This window comes from Phyllostomus discolor, chromosome 6, assembly GCF_004126475.2.
Source record: "Phyllostomus discolor isolate MPI-MPIP mPhyDis1 chromosome 6, mPhyDis1.pri.v3, whole genome shotgun sequence".
In the NCBI taxonomy this organism is placed as follows: domain Eukaryota; kingdom Metazoa; phylum Chordata; class Mammalia; order Chiroptera; family Phyllostomidae; genus Phyllostomus; species Phyllostomus discolor.
In genome coordinates, this window is record NC_040908.2 from 155,539,187 (window position 1) to 155,555,398 (window position 16,212).

At 58.8% G+C, this 16,212-nt stretch overlaps 2 protein-coding genes across 4 annotated transcripts in view; both read left to right on the plus strand.

The window, feature by feature from the left end:
- The window catches only part of CREB3L1 (cAMP responsive element binding protein 3 like 1), a 34,708-nt gene extending 29,621 nt beyond the window's left edge, over positions 1–5,087 (plus strand). For both annotated transcript variants that reach the window (XM_036029317.1, XM_028516117.2), the window contains 4 exons: positions 691–790; positions 1,708–1,834; positions 3,893–4,160; positions 4,347–5,087. In XM_036029317.1, coding sequence (XP_035885210.1) covers positions 691–790; positions 1,708–1,834; positions 3,893–4,160; positions 4,347–4,383 — 532 coding nt within the window. In that variant the 3' untranslated portion in view covers positions 4,384–5,087. The remainder of the gene's footprint in view (positions 1–690; positions 791–1,707; positions 1,835–3,892; positions 4,161–4,346) is intronic.
- Positions 5,088–12,633: 7,546 nt separating this feature from the next.
- DGKZ (diacylglycerol kinase zeta) overlaps positions 12,634–16,212 on the plus strand; it is a 41,462-nt gene continuing 37,883 nt past the window's right edge. Inside the window, exon 1 of one of the 2 annotated variants that reach the window (XM_036029324.1) lies at positions 12,634–13,117. In XM_036029324.1, coding sequence (XP_035885217.1) covers positions 12,906–13,117 — 212 coding nt within the window. In that variant the 5' untranslated portion in view covers positions 12,634–12,905. The remainder of the gene's footprint in view (positions 13,118–16,212) is intronic. The other variant, XM_028514692.2, reaches the window with a different exon arrangement.

Consider the following 16,212-nt stretch of genomic DNA (forward strand, 5'->3'; position numbering starts at 1 on the left):
GCCCCCAAATTTGGCCAGGCTCTTGGAGCTATTTCGCCACCTGCTGTGCATTATGGGAACTGCAACCCTCTCCGCCTGGCTGGGTGGAGGCAGAGGATTAAATGCTCACCGAGCACGGGCTGAGGATCTCCTGTGTGTGCCCGCAGGAGACCCTGCCAGGTGGGACCCAGTCCTTATTCAGGGAGCCTGCAGTTAGCTGGGGAGACTGACATGGAAAGCCATAAATAAAGGAAGTGTTACAGGTGCTGCGATAAATGCGAAAACAGCAATAAAATTAACAAAAATGGTAGCTGCCATGTACCGGACACTCGCTGTGCCAGACAGATGCGTCCTTCTCTGCTCAGGCTGCTGTGTGCACAGAGGAGGAAGGCCAACTTACTGCGGCTGCTGGGGGGCAAGGAGAAGGTGGGACAGGCCTTCCTCCAGCCCCCGCTTTGGCCAGGAGTATGGCAGGGCGTCCCCGAGCTCCCACCCGGTGGCCCCACTCCCCACCACGAGGCAGGCCCCAGGTTCCGAGCCACACCACAGAGGAGCCCGGCGAGGGGGTGACCTTACCTGTCTTGATTCAATGGGCACCTGCTGTGGAAGCCAAGTCTGCAGCCAGCCCAGGTGCTGCCCCGGAGAGCTCCAGGAGGCAGAGAGATGCCTGCTGGGTTGGAGCCCGCTGGGTGACCGCTGTGCCCTCCCCAGGACCCTGCTGCAGCAGCTGCAGAAACTCCAGACTCTGGTCACCAACAAGATCTCCCGACCTTATAAGATGGCCGCCACCCAGACCGGGACCTGCCTCATGGTAGGTGCTGGCTGTCCCCTCATTCAGGGCCGCAGGAGGACTCATTGTCCCCAGACTGGCTTTCTAGGGTGGCGGGCAGACCTTTGAAGGGTTGGCATTATTTGGGGCAACACCACTGGGGTACACCATCCTAGTGCCTAGTGGCCTTGCTCCGGCAGATCCCGGCCTCGTTCACCAAGCCCAAGGAACCTTCTAGAACATGGCCTTCCCTGACTGGTTCTAACAGAGTGTGCTGGGGAGTGACTCACGTGAACCCAGCTAGGGGGTGGCAGGGCACGTCCTTTGAGGAGGCAGCCTCCACTCCTTGTGGGGTAAAAGGCTCTGGGAGACACAGGGGTGTATGGACTTGGTTCTTTCTGCAGTGAATGGTGGAGAGAAGGCCAAGCAAAGCCCTGAAAATGCAAGAATGCCCAGGGTGTGGCTCAGGCCTCTGCTAGACCCTCTTCCACGCTCTCCTGGAAGTGTCTGGCCTGTGCACTCCCCAGGCCCTCGGACATCCTGCCTACGCTGCAGGGGGCCGAGCCCTGTGTGGGCAGGGGCTAGTTGTGACTCCTAGCGCCTCCTGTGGAGAATCTGGTGTGAGGCTGCGTCCCCTCCCCTGTCCCAGCCCCAACCCCCACCCCACCTCCCCCTTGCTTCCTTATCTGATTCCCCCCTCCTGTAGGTAGTAAGGCCACTTCTTTCTTCTTGCCAGCACTGCCTGTGGTGGCCCCCCTACAAGGGGCTGAGGTGGCCAGAGCAGCCTCCTCCACCTTCCCCAGAGAGGGTGGGATACCCTGCATCTAGTAGGTAGTTGGCTCTGGGAGCTGCTTTCTTATAAAAATACTGAACCTTTTGCACCCATTGGTTTTGGGGGAGGCCAGGGCTGTAGCCCCTCCCTGCCTGGGATGTGACCACCAGTCTGTCCCCTCTACCAGGTGGCGGCCCTGTGCTTCGTTCTGGTGCTCGGCTCCCTTGTGCCCTGCCTCCCTGCGTTCTCCTCCGGCTCCCAGACTGTGAAGGAAGACCCCGTGGCCGCTGACAGCGTCTACGCAGCCAGTCAGAGTGAGTGCCTTGACCCAGGCTGCCCCCCTCCCCCCTGCAGCGCCTGCTTCTGGGCAGAAGCCAGACCCAAGGGAGGAGCCAAGTTCTGGGGTGACTTTATCTCATTCTACCTCCTCATTTTGCAGATGGGGAAACTGAGGCTCAAAAAGCATCTCTTTGATTTGTGGAATTGGGACTACAGTGCAGACCCCCTGATTCCCAGCCCTCCCGGAAGTGGCCAGGGGGTCAGTTTAGGGACAACAGGAATGTGCCTACCTTCGCCCCCATGTGCCAGGGGTTACGGGGCCTCTGCTAAGCGCCCTCTGTGTTTCCCAACTGGGGCAGCCAATGAGTTTCAGCTCAAAAGTCAGTTCCAACAAGATGGCGGTGGCCGCCTGAAGCACTTGCTGAGAAGGAGGCCGAGGCACCACTCAGGACGAACAGGAAAAAGTGCCAGAGGCCACTGGTGACGTCTGCCGTGGGCAGCAGAGGGGGTAGTGGTGGTGTGGGCTCAGATAGTTCCCCTCCCATGGGAGACTGTGAGGGACAGTGGTTAGGAGCATGCGCTTCAGAGTCCGTCGTACCTGCCTCTGCCACACGATAACTGCATGACCCGGGGCCTGTGCGTGAGCTCTCTAAGCCTCCATCTCTTCATCTGGAGACGGGAGTCACAGTTCTGCACTTACCGAGCGTGGGTACTGTAAAGATTAAATGACATGGTGTGCAAACGCTCTCCACACATGTACACCGTGCGGGTGGCAAGGGGGGGATGGTCTAGGGCGCAGCAGCAATCGTGTGGATCTCCAGAGGCAGAAGATACTGCAGGTGGACCCACAGAGGAGCTTCCCAACCAGGCTGCATCGTCTGGCAGGGCAGGAGGAAGGAACCAGCGGGGCCGACAGAGAGCTGGGAGATGGGGAGAGTGAGTTTCCAGAAGGAGAGCGGCTGCAGGGAGCATGACCTAGGCCTACAGGGCCGCGAGGGGAGGAAGTGGTTGGTCGGTCGGCTGGTTGGCCGAGGGGATGGTTCGGGGAAGAGGAAGTGGCTGCGGGGAGTGAGAACCACTCCCTGGACACGTGCGGCTTGGGCCTGAGAAGAAGAGAACAGGACAGTGACTAAGGGGATGCAGGGTCTTGAGAACCACATTGCCTTTCTGAGGCCAGGGAGGCCCTTGCGTATTTGGTGCAGAGGAAGGAATCAAGCTGGGATCGGGGGAGTCAGTGTTGATGAACGTAGCCAGAGTCCGAGGAGGCCGGAGGAGGCTGGAGGAGGAATGAGCCCCCCTCTCGTGAACGCAGTGGTTACAGACCCAGTGTCTGCACAGCGAGGGTAGGGGATGCTTTTGGAGCAGGCTGGCCTACCGAGCTGGTGCACGGCACAATTCCAGGGGGTGCCCTTCACATAGGTCAGGGCCGTGCGAGCCTGAAGGCTAGGTGGTGGATCCTGGTGGGTTTGCTTCTTACCTTCAGCTCGGAACTAGCATGGGGCAGCGCACCTGATAACCAGGAACCTCAGTGGTCTGTTCTGTGAATCGGGGCTAACATCACCTGGTTCCTGAGTTCCTGTGAGATGTCAGTTTCAATACAGGCCAAAGGGCTTTGCACAATGCAGGGGTTTCCTTTCCCTTCATTTCCCTGAAGGGCACTCTAGGGCCCAGAATGGAGAAGAGATTTGTCCAAGGTCTCGCGGAAATTAAGTGTTAGAAGTAGGATTCAAACCCAGCTCTCCGATGCCCCAGCCGGGTAGGTACCCTCTGGTTAGGAAGAGCTACCTTCTCTGAGTGCTTACTAAACACAGTTTCAATCACTTCCCCTGTATTATCTCATTTAAAGCTCAGATCTAGATGAAGTTCATCCTAGTATCCCTATTTTACAGGTGAACAAACTGAGGCTCAGAAAGGTTCAAGCAAAGGCTGTGTGACTCGCCTGCGCTCACACAGCTCAGCACTGTTAGGGCTGGAGTTCACACCCAGGTCTTTAACATTCCAGGGCTCATGTCCGTAACTACTAGGCCACGAATGTGGCTGGGATGGGGAGGGAGCCGCTTGGCACCCGGCCTCACCCCAAGCTCCCTCTCCAGTGCCCTCCCGCAGCCTCCTGTTCTACGATGAGGGGACAGGCTCCTGGGAGGATGGCCGCAGTGCCCTGCTGCCTGTGGAGCCCCCGGATGGCTGGGAAATCAAGCCCGGGGGGCCAGCAGAGCAGCGACCCCAAGACCGCCTACAGCATGACCACCTGGACAGCACCCACGAGACCACGAAGTACCTGAGCGAGGCCTGGCCGGAAGACGTCGGCGGAAACGGCAGCAGCCCCGACTTCTCCCACCCCAAGGAGTGGTTCCACAACAGGTGGGTGTGTGGCCCCTTCACTTGCTGAGGTCCCAGGCTCCACCTGCCCTCTGCCCACCCCCCCGGGTCCCCGTGCCAGCCACACCTTCCCGTGGCCCTATCCCTCCGGTGCCCAGTTGTAGTTTGCGGAGCGGTGAGAAGGTCCTCATTGGGCAGAGTCACCTGTGATTTTTCTTCTCTCCGCAGGGATCTGGGCCCAAACACCACCGTCAAGCTCTCCTAGCCCATGCCAGACCCAGGACACAGGACGTACCCCCTGGCACCCCTGACGAGGGGGTGTCTTGCTCACTAACCCGGATCCGGCTCGTACCCCTGCCCCCTGGATTCCCACCTCAGGAGAAAGGGTTCCACTTCCCCCCAGCCCTTCTTCGCCCCAGATCTTGACTGGGGCCTCGCCCCTCCCCCCACATTTGGACTGTTCCCTTGGGCCAACCACTCCGGTCTCACCCTCCCTCCCACAACCATCCGTCCTTCTCAGACAAACCACTCACTGGGCTGCCCCCTCCTTTCTCATTCTGACCAACACGACCACTGTCCCCCCCACCCCCCTGCCCCCCACAGACACACACATCAACACACAGACACACACAGACACCCCTCACCCCCACTGTACAGAGACCAAGAACAGAAATTGTTTGTAAATAATGAACCTTATTTTTTATTATTGCCCATCCCCTAAGATATTGTATTTTACAAGTCTCCCTCCTACCTTCACCCCTCCCTTGTTTTATATTTTATGAAGTTAGTGCGGGCTTCGCTGTTCCCTGGCCAGGAAAAGAGGGTCCCCTCCCCATACACCTCACCTGGCCACCCCCTGCCGCTGCCCGAGCCCCCGGGCCTTTTTAATTGCCAAGTTGCTTCACCCATCTGCTCAGCATATGCTTTAAGAAGGCAAAAGTTAAAAAAAAAAAAAAGATTCAGCATCAATTCCCCGCTTTGTGTCCTCCTTCACTGCAGGGAGGGGTGGGCAGGACTGAGGAAGGGGGGACTGAGGAGGTCAACTCTGGCGAGGGTGACCGGGCTGTGGGGTGTGGGGAAGGTGCTTCTCTTGGGTTCCCCTCTTCCAGCCAGACACAGAATTCAGACGAGAAGGTCAAAGAATTCTGTTGCAATCAATTGCCCCACCCCCAGGGGCCTGCCACGTCCCGCCGCTGAGTACAGAAGCAGAGAGGCATGCCAGCCGCCAGGCTGGCCTTCAGGGATGGAAACTGCCAGTGCGGAGGGCCTCCCGTGGGCCAGGCACTGTGCTGGGCGCTCTGCGCGCAGTTCCCCAGTGGGCTCCACGAAGGTCTGCCAAGTGCTCCGTTCTCGTATCCTTTGCCTCGGCGGGATTAAAGGCACAGACTTCCGGGTGGGCGGAGCTGCGTTTGCCTGCTGGAGCTGCCGCCTGCTCACTGTGTGTGTGAGGCATGGTTCTAGCGTGGCCTCCACGGTTCCTGCCCCGGGCGTGCACGCCCTGCTTCATCCCCGCCCCTGGAGTATGGAGGGGACCTGGGACTAGGAGGGCATGTCCTTCCTGCGATTAGATGACCTCTTTTGGCAAAAGTAAAGAGCTTTTGCAGAGTAAGATCCCAAATCAGTTGGTTTTGAGTTCATCAAAAAGGAAGTCAACCTGGGTGGGCCTGACTTAATCAGGTGAAAGCCCTGAAAAGGACTGGGCTGCTCTGGGAGAAAGCGTCTCCTGCTGGCCTCGCAGAAGCAAACAGCCACACTGTGGCCTCCATGGAAACAGACCACCTCCAGGAGCTGCCAGCACCTGAACAAGCTTGGAAGAGGACCCCACGTGCAGATGAGACCCCAGCCCAGCCAACAGCTGGGCTGCAGCCTCGGAACAGCCTGAGTCCAGCACCCAGCACCCAGGCTCCAAGCCACGGAACCTGAGATCACTCGTCTGCTGTCTTTCGCTGTCACGTTTGTGGTAACTTGCTGCGCAGCATCGGAATCTAAGACTCTCTGAGCCCCCATTTCTCCATTCGTAAAATGAGGATACAACTCACACCCAACAGATGAGGCTGTGGTGGGGACTCAGCAAGGTAAATTATGAAAGGCGCTGAGAACAGGGCCCAGCACTCAGTGACGCCGAGAAAGACAGAGGCAGTATCAGTACAGTGTGCTCAGGGCTCAGGGCCAGGCAGGGGCACTGTCCCAGCACAGCAGAGGGCGCCTCTTCAAGACGTGAGCAGGAAGGGCTTCCTGGAGGAGGGGACGGGCAGGACTGCTGGGAAGAGGCAGGAGAGAGGAGAGGATCATTCCTGAAAGAGGGAACAGCCTGGGCAAAGGCCTCCATGGTCGGAGAGAGCAAGGAAATGTCAAGAAAATCCCCATAGTTCAGAGCAGCCTGAAGTAAGAGGGCAAGGATGCTGCGCTGAGCCTGGACGGTGCTCAGGGGTCAGATCCGGAGGGGCCTGGAACCCTTGCTGAGCCATTTGGGCTTTCACACACAAGTGTGACACTTTCACACTCAGAAGCAGGGGCATTGTAGGGGAACGGCGCCCCCTCCAGCCGTCCACCAGAGGAAAAGCTGGCCAAGACCAGACTGAATTACGGAACCTCAGAACTGGCCATCAGGCCTCATCCACCGTCCCACTTCCTTCTTCATCTTGACCACTTGATGGGGATCTCATTGCCTGTGGCTGGACATCAGTTTTAACTGCTAGAACATGGGGCCTTTACAGCAAAGCCATTAAAGGCTGGGCTCTGGGCCCAAGCTGCTGCTATTATTATTACTATTATCATCATCATTATTATTATCACTAACAATAACTTTTCATACACATCCTTTCCAATTGATTCATCGATTCTATTAGTCATTCAACAGACTTCCCTGAAAGACCCCAGGCTGGTGGTGGAGGCTGGGGAGGAGTAAGCCAGCCATCAGGGCCAGTGGCTGGAGGGACGTATAGGATGTGAAGGGGACACAAGAGGACATCGTGTAATTCAGACTTGGTGGATCGGGGAAGGCCACTCGGTGGAGGTGGCCCTTGAATTGAGTCTTAAGGGATGGGTAGGAGCTGATCTGGTAGAGAAAAGACAAGAGTGTTTGGGTCAGAGAGAATGTCAAGTGCAGAGGCACAGAGCCATGAAAAGCAGGGCCAGGACCTCGGGGAGGCAGGGGGTGCCGAGGGGGCGGAATCTAAGGATGCGCTGGTGCAGCCCTGAGAACGAGCGCCCCCCTCAGCTTTGCACCCCAGACCCCCAGTTTGGTTTGCTTCTCCTCGCTCTGCCCCTGATGAAGGGTACGGCCCCTTCTAAAGAAAGAACGCTTTATCCCAAAAGGGTTGGGGAACCACCGAATGTTGGTGAGCCAGGGAGTGACATAGTCGGACTTTCCTGTGCTGGGCTCTGCAGGGAGCACAGTCAGGGTGAGACAGATTCTGGAGGTCATCAGAAGGAACTTGTCAACAGGCTTTGACATCAGATTGAACTGGCTGTGGGGGGCAGGAGACGGAGTGGAGCCCGGGGTGACCTTCAGGTGTCTGACTCGAAGGCCTGCGTTCACCGAGACAGGGAGGGAGTGCAGGAGGAGGAGCAGGTCTGGGGAGAAGAATTTTCTTGCATCTAAGTCGCCTGTCGAATGTTCACATCACCATGTACGTCTAGGGCTTGGGAAAGAGTGATCCCAGGCCGGGGCCAGGAAATCCTCGGCATCCAGGGCCGGTAGGTTGAAGCCTGGGGCTTGCATGCAGAGAAGAGAGAGGGAGGGGAAGCGCAGGGCAGATGGGCACGGAGAGGGGCTGGAGGAGGAGGTGGGAAAGGGAAGGCGGAGACGGAATGGTCGGAGAGGAGAGAAGAGCCAGGGGAGGCAGTGCCCAGAAGCTGATGGAGGACAGCGTCCAGGAGCCTTGCTCGGAGGAGGAGGTGGGTGCCATCCAAGGAGCCGGGAAAGATAAGAAGGCAGAGTCCCTTCTCTTTGACAAGGAGAAGGCCACCGGTGACCTTGGTGGGAGCCCCGTTGGGAAGCGCGGGGAGGGGGGGGGGTGCAGAAGAGAGAAGTGAGAACAGGAAGAGCTGACATGAAAATGGGGAGGACGGGGTGGGGGGTGGGTGAGCCCTTTCGGGGTGCTTGTCTGTGAAGGGGCAGGCAGAAGGGCGACCAGAGGGGATGTGAAAAGGGCAGTTTGGTGCTGTTCTCTTAGCTGGGAAAGAGCTGACCGTGGCCATTTCTAGAAGACACAGAGCCAGCAGAGAGGTAAGAGGATGGATGAAGGGCGTGGAGCAGGGAACCAGGAAGTGGCTGGCGAGGTCCACCTTGGACCTGAAAGGTACTCGGTGAGTGAAGGGTGTGGGGAGCCAGGAAGCTGAGGGAGCTCCCCCCCCCCCCCCCCCCCCCCCCCCCCCCCCCCCCCCCGGCTGTGGAGGTGAGGAGGGGCGATGGGGAGGGTTGGTGGGGGAGGTGAAGTGGGGGGAAGGGGAGAATTTGAAATAGTTACTGGGAGGTAAGCTGACTTCTGGTGTGACCCCTCACCATTCACTCATTCATTCATTCATTCATTTGCCTAACAAGTATTTAAGGGGCGTCCTTTATGTGCATGGGAAAGGCACTTTGCTTACATCAGAGCACAGACGAGACTGGCTCCTGATATGAAAGGGCTTGAAATCTATCCGCTTATTCTCCTGTTCTCCCATTATGGGCTGATCCCACATGCCAGGCACTGCCCCAATAAGAAGTGGGTATTTCTATGCTAAGCGAAACAAGCCAGGCAGTGAAAGACAAATGATCTCACCTTTAACAGGAACCCAAACAACAAAACAAAGAAACAAGCAAAATATAACCAAAGACAGTGAAATAGAGGACAGGCTGACAGTGACCAGAGGGGAGAGAAGAGGGAATTTCAGGGGAGAATGGGAAGGGTTTACAGGAACAAATTTAAAGGACACATGGACAAAAACTAGGGGGAGGGTGGTAATGGGAGGGAAGTGGGGAGGGATGGGTGGGCAGGCTGGAATGGGAGTAAAAGGGAGAAAACTGTACTTGAACAATGATTACAATAAAATTTAAAAAAAAGAAGTGGGTGTGTTTACAGATGAAGACAATGGAGTTCAGGGAAGTGAAATGACTGGACCAAGGTCATGCAGCAAATAAGTGGCAAAGTCGATCATTGAACACAGGTCTAGTTGGCTTCGGAGCTCATGCCGTGCCTCCAGCTCTCACCCCAGCCCCCCTGCCTCTCTCCTCCAGATGCCCTGCCCCCCAGCCCAGATTTTTATTTCTGCACCTAATCCAAGAACGTGGGGGCTTCCTAGTGCAACTGTTTCAGAGAGCCCAGGACTTGGTGAGCTGGTCAGTGTGCTCATCTGCAATCCGCACCTTCTGCCTGTCCATCCGAGGCCGCCTTCCCCGCCTGTGTGAGGGTGCAAGGTCAACCCACTCACACAAGCCACCTTATTACACTCCACCTCCTGGGGCCGTGTGTCACTGCCATTGAAGGGCTGTGTCCTCAGTGTATCCACAGTAATAGAGCTACAGCCTCCGCACTCTATTGTCGGCCCTGGCAGCCGGCTTTGTCACACATGTGATGATGGCTTTCACAGTGACAGTCATTCTGCTCAGATTGCCACAACGAGCCCTTTGTTACACCTGGAAACCAGAAGCTCTGGAAGCAGGGAGACTAGCTGTGGGCAAGGCCTGGAGCTGGGATGGGCCAGGGCAAGGTTCCAATTCCAGAGGCCAAATTGGCCCATTTGATGTTGGTAAAAGGTGCCCCTTCGGTCATGAGGAGGTGGGGCAACAGGCTGAGATCAGCCCTGATGTCTGTGCTGCCCTTTGGCATGTGACCTTGGCAAGCTAACTGACCTCGTGCAGCCTCAGTGTCCTCACCTGGAAAACAGTACCCACCCTCATAACATTCCTGCAAGGGGGAACTGAACGCTTGCACATAAAGCTCTCAGCACAAAGTCAATTTTGCAGCAAACACTCAAAAGCCATTAGCGATTATTTTCTGAGCACAGAGACAATGGGCTGGAGAGGTTCTGCGGAGCAAGCTGCAGCTGGGGGAGGCTGCGGAAGGTGGTCAGGCTGCTCAGGGGAGGGGGCTTTCATTTTTCCCTGGGATTCTTGGGAAGAGGGCGGTGCAGTAGCTACAAAATAACGCAGTTAGCATCTGGTCCTAAATGGGGGAGGTGTGAAGACAGAGGGGAGTAGCTCCGCTTTTAAAAGGACTGAGTGGGGAGGGCTCAGCAGGAAAGAGCTGAACAAAACACCAACCTGGAAACCCAGCAGCTAGGCAGCTGGTGAGGGAACGTCAAGCCCAGCCAGCACTGCCATCATTCATGATGTAGGAGGCTATCCTGGGCCGCGCTGATTGGAAATTAGCGATCCCAAGGGCAATTCCAAGGGCAACAACGGGAAGGCAGGGCATTGAGCGCCCTGCCCCACCTTCTTTAGAACTTGGCTTTAGGAAGACGCTCCCCGCGTGGCCAAGAAGGTTAATGCAATTCCTCTCATTCCATTCATTCACAATGAATGGGATTGCTGGGAGGTGGGGGGAAAGGTGAGAGGCAGAGCTGAAGCAGGCCCCTTCCTGCCCTTTGGGAGCTTCAGATGGGGAAAACAGGCAAACTCAAGGCTGCTACTGTGTGGCAGGCAGCACAGGGAAGTGGAAAAGGGTACGAGTTCTGGGCCAGAAGACCTGGCTTTAAATCCTGGCTCCACCACTCACTGCCTGAGCCGCCTTGAGCAAATAAATCACTTGAATGACATCCCAGTGTCCTCATCTGTAACGTGGAGGAAGAGATAACATCTACCACCAGACTGGTGGTAAGAATCAAGTGAGATGCTAGTTATTGTTAGAGTGTGAGGGGGCTGCCCAGAGAGAGGCCCAGGAAACCGTCGGGGGCTGAAGGAGGGGGTCAGCATCTGTAGTGGGGCATCAGGGAGGGGCTCACGGGGGATGTGGCCCCTGAGATGGGCCTCCACCATAGACAGAATTCTCGTGGGCGGAACAGAGAGGGGCACGGACTCCAGGCAGCGGCACAGAGCACGGCAGCCACTGCAGAGCTGCTGAGAGCGGGCAGAGCCCAGAGCAGCGCAGCTGTCCCCCTGCGTAGCCCGTTCTCTGCCCGTGCCAGCCTGGCCCCTCCCACCTTCCTGGGCTCACGGTCAGTGGGGAAAGAGAAGACACAGTCTAGGCTAGACCTGTGGTGCAGAGGGCAGTGGGGGCTGGGAGGAAGGAGACAGCCTTTCCACTATAACCAACCGTCCAGGGGGGCTTCCTGGGAGAGAAGTAGGTGTTTGCGCAGAGCCTCAGAATGTGGAGTACATCAGCAGAAGGAGATACCAGGTGGAGCACACAGCCTGGACAACGCAGTGCGGGCCTGACGGCAGTTCCCAGCAGAAGGAGCACCAAGGAGTGAAGGAAATGGGTGGAACAGAGGAGATCTGTGGGGAGATCAGATGTGGGGAGATCAAAGCCTTGAATACGGACCGAAGTACAGGCGGCGGGGCGGGGGGTGGGGGGGGCATTAAGTACTGCAGGGCGAGAGCAGATGCTATAGTCAAAGGTGAGCTTCAGAAAGAGGAGTCTGGGGCAAGGAGAGGAGACCTTAGTCTGAGAAATTAACCAGCACCCCACCGTGGTTCGGATGTAAGGTTCAGGTGATGAGCCCCCCCGCCCCAGGACAAGAGGAGGCACCATAGGGTTTGGAGGTGCAAGAAAAGCAGCGAGTCCAAGAAGGACTCCCATCGGCTTCTCCTAACCCAGGAGGTTGATTCACCCTCCTGAGAGAGACCCTGGCCCAGAAGCCTCAGCGGGGCAGGTGGGAGGAGGCAGCCGGGCCTGGAGGAGGGATGCGGGGCCCAGGGTCTGGCCGCTCACCACCCCACCCCCACTCCTGCCCTACCCCGGTGGAGCCCCTCTCGGGGGGTGGGGGTGGGGGGGTCCAGAAGAACTCTAGGCCTAAAGACAGCATTACCGGCGATCAGGTCCGTCTCCAAACGCAAGGCATCCCTGAGCAGGCTCCCCTTCCTTTGCCCCTTCCCCAAATCGAACTGGGCCTCTAAATTGCGGTGGCGCAGACGGGGTTAAAGCCCTCTCCTGTCACCACCCCCGCGCGCCTCCACCTGCCGGCCGCCGAGACTGCCGAGGCCGGAAAGCGCGGGACCGGGGGGGGGGGGGGGGCATCACAGACGCTGAGTGACGGGCGGGAGGTGACTGGCAGCTGCCGAGCAGCAGAATACCGGGGGCGGCGGGTGGGGGGGGCAGGAGTGGGCTCCTGCGGGCGCCCCGCACCCCCAGCCTGGCGCCTGGGGCAGCGTTCGTACCCACCGCGGGCTGGGCCGGCTCGCTCCTTCCTCGCCCGGAGCCGGGCTGGCTGGGCGGGGCAGCGCCCTCCCCGCCCCCGGACCCCGCGGGCCTGCGAGTGTCTCTAAGGTGACACTCCGGTGCTCGGCAGAGGCGGCGGCTGCCGGAGCGATCTCGCCGCCCCGGCTCCCGCTGCGCTCCGGCTCCGGCTCCCGATCCGGCTCCAGCCGTCCGGGGGGCTCCCCAGAGCGCACCACGCAGCACCCCGACACCCACCCAGGGCCCCCGCCCCGGGCGCGGGAGGACCCCAGCCGCCTTTCCCAGGCCCAGCGCCCAGCATCTCGCTGCTTGCGTTGTCGTCGGAGCCCGGGCGTCGGGAGGGACGCGAGGGACCCAGCGCTCCCCTCCCTCCACGTTCGCTTCCCTGGGCCCAGAAGAAAGGGACACGAACTTTAGCGGGGACCCCGAAAGGCCGCAGGAGCCGCGGGAAGAGGGCAGCCGCAGGATGGCCGAGGGGCCGGGCGGCGGAGGGCCCCGCGGGGACCGGGCTGGCGGCGGCCGGGCGGCGGAGGAGGAGGTGGTGCGGCGACGCTGCCGGCGTGGGGAGGACGCCGAGGTCTCGCAGCTGTGGCCCGAGGGACCCCCGGGCACGGCCACCGGGGCCCCGGTGGAGGAGCGGTTCCGCCAGATGCACCTGCAAAAGCAAGTGTCTTACAGGTAAGAAGGGGGGAGGGGGAGCGCGGCGCGCGGGACCCCCCCCCCCCCACCGTTTCAGTCGGCATTCGCCGAGCGCCGGCTGCTGCCTGATGCCGAGGGCTGAGAAATGACGACGAAGGGGGCTCTGCCCTCCGTGTGCAGGGGGCCAGAGGGAGCTTCTGGGACTCCTTCTGTGTATGAACCGTGCAAGCCCTAGTCACTGAACATGGAATTACTGATGCCAGCTGCGTGTCAGGCACTGTCCCGAGCAGTGAGGAGACACCAACCAAGACATAAGCCTCACAAACCGTTGTCCGCTGGGGCCAGCTGGGACAGCTCCCTGGCCCTCCTTCCGGGAGAAAGAGCGACCCCTTATGCATTCAATAGGCCTTCCCTGAGCTCTCCTGTGGGCCCATCCTGTGCTAGGCGCTGGCTTTGGGAGTGATTGAGCAGTTCCCTGCCACCCCAGCTAGGACCCTGCTGCCTAGAGATGGAAAAGGAACCCTTCCTGGAGCCCTTGGCCCCAGCAGGCCCTCACTGGTGTCCTCGGTGGCAGACTGAGCCTCGCACCCCCAACCTGAAGACATCACCTTCATTAAATGGCCTTCTGCCTGTGAAAGATCCCCAGCACCCTGGTCCTGCCACCTCTGCCCTGGGGGGTTCCCTAGAGGAATCAGCCAGGATGGACCCAGAAATCACTTTCACGACCTGGGAGGGGATGAGGGAGGGCTGTCCCTCACACAAGGGTGGGTAAGTTTGTTCCCTAGACAGGGCATCTGCGAAGCTGGGGGAGGCAGGGCAGAGGCAGCCCTTACCTTCCCCCTCCTCTCTCAGACCACAGCCTGAACTTGGACCTGCTGCCCCTGTAAAGCTCCTGGCCCAGAGTGACCTCCTTTGGAGGGTCCAGCAGGGACATTGAGGCGTCTGCAGTCCTTGACGCCATCAGCCTGGCTAGAGAGGCTAACTCTCCTGTCTGTTTACAACCACGAGGACTCGGGGAGTGTCTGAGGCTGCCTGCTTCTCCCTGGGACTTCTGGGAAGATGTTTCATAAAACCAGCCCAGCCCTGAGAGCTCGAAGGGCCTTTATGTTCTTAATGGCTCTGAAGTCATCAGGCCTCCATCACTTGGGGGAAGCGGGGGAAGAAGGGGAGGGCGCTTCACCATCACAAAGTGAGATGCTCAGACTAAATGGGAAATAGGTTAGGTTCCCAGGGGCCCTGCCTTCACTTTGGGGGGTACCTAAGGAATCAGAGGTGCCCTGAGCTCCTTTACCAAGTTCTCCCAGAGTGCCACGCAGGGAAGAGGGCGTCATCTGTCCCTCGCTTTCTGGGTGCAGAGAGAAGAGCCCCTGACAGTCCCCTAGGGGAGCAGAGAGTGCACAGGGGACTGGCTAGCTGACTGATGGGAGGTGGGGCAAAGAATGCAAGACCCTGGAAGAAATATTAGCCCGGGGATCAGGAGACCTGGCTCGAATTCTCATTTCTGCCAGGGACGCACCGTGTGTGCTCCAGCCGGACAATATCTCTCTGGACCTCAGGTCTTCACCTGTAACGTACGGGGGGACCTCGGATTTTTTTTCCTGTCCCTGTGGGTCAGGGACAGACAGCATCTAACGCTGGAAAGGAGGCCGAGTGGGGTAGAGCCTGAGAGGATGAGGAGCAAAGAAAAAATAAAAAGCCAAGAGGGAAGAGGCTACACGCACACACACACACACACACACACACACGCGGAAGCAGCTGCAAGGACTGGGACTCTCCCATTCGGGGTGGTCCCTGAATGGAGGGCCCTCCACAGCCCAGATTGGAGCCTCCAGCCACTAAGAACAGAGGGTGACCTGTCTGTGACATGTCTCTGGCTGTGAAGGCATCCAGAGACCTCTGAGTCACCTGCATGAGGCCTGCAGAAGATAACACCAGGACAGGCTCCAGCCACCACCCCAGGGCCAGTCAGAAAAGGTACCTCCTCACACCAGGGTTAGGCCAGGAGCCCAGGGCTCAGGACCTGAGCCAGACAAGGCAGCAAGGCAAGGAGAGAGGCCCCTGGGGAGGGGGCAGAAGAAACCCCGTGAAGGAGGCAGCAGCCCTGGGCCCTCCAAAACCTTTCCAGGCCCAGGGAACAAGCTGTGCTATCTGGCTGAGCCCTCCCACGAGGCTGGGGCTCTGAGTGGGCTGATGACCGCTGCAAGCTCTCCTCGCTCAGGCCGCCCAGGGCTGGCAAGCACTCAGGCCCACGGTGGCCCTCTTCACATCCTCCGCTTGCCACCGTTCCAAGCAGCTCTGGCTCACAGCTGAACCTCCCACCCCGCTGTGAGTTGCTAAGAAAAGCAGCTGAAAGCCCTTCACAGAGAGAAAAGGGACCGAAATGCGGGGGGCAAAAAAATCTGAGGGCGAGGGGTGGACTTGGAAACAGGACCGAGGCCTGGCTGCCTCTAGCGTAGGCGAGGACGGGCTTGTCCGCAGGACAGTAGAAGCTTTTAGGGATGTGGGGAGTTTCTGGAAAATAAGTCGTCCCCCGCCCCCCACGCCCAGCCTGACAGCTGCTGCATGTGAATGGAGAGGTGGCAGGTTTGAGCCAGTAGAAACTCTTGCAGGCGAGGGGAGCGGGCGGACACCTTCCATCTGCGTCTGGGTGTGAGGACAGGTATGTCCCACACAATCGAGGAAGTTCTCAGGTGTCAAGGTTGGACTCAAGAGACCCCTGGAGAGTGGTATCCAGCCTGGCAAATGCCAGAGGGGCTCGAGGATCACTGGGTTTGGTCTCAAAGGCCCAGTCAGAGATGCAGAGCTCGGACCTCTGGAGCTCGGCCCAGCGGTTCCCTAACCAGACCACCTGGGGGATTTCTTTTCAAATAACCTCTCAGGTCCCACCCCTGCAGATCCCAATACAGGTGGTCTAGGGCTGGGCCTGGGCATCTCAACTTTGACAACCTGTCCCGGGTAATTCTGATAATCAGGCAGATTTGGAAACCACTGGTTTCCCCTGTGAAGAGGTCAAACCACTGGGGTGTGGCTGGCTGGGGGCTTCCCTGTGTTGGATGCGGCTGCAGCCCCAGCAGGGCCTTGAAGGAAAACCAGCACCTCTGTCTGGAGTTCTCTCGCCCTGGGCCCCGCACTGT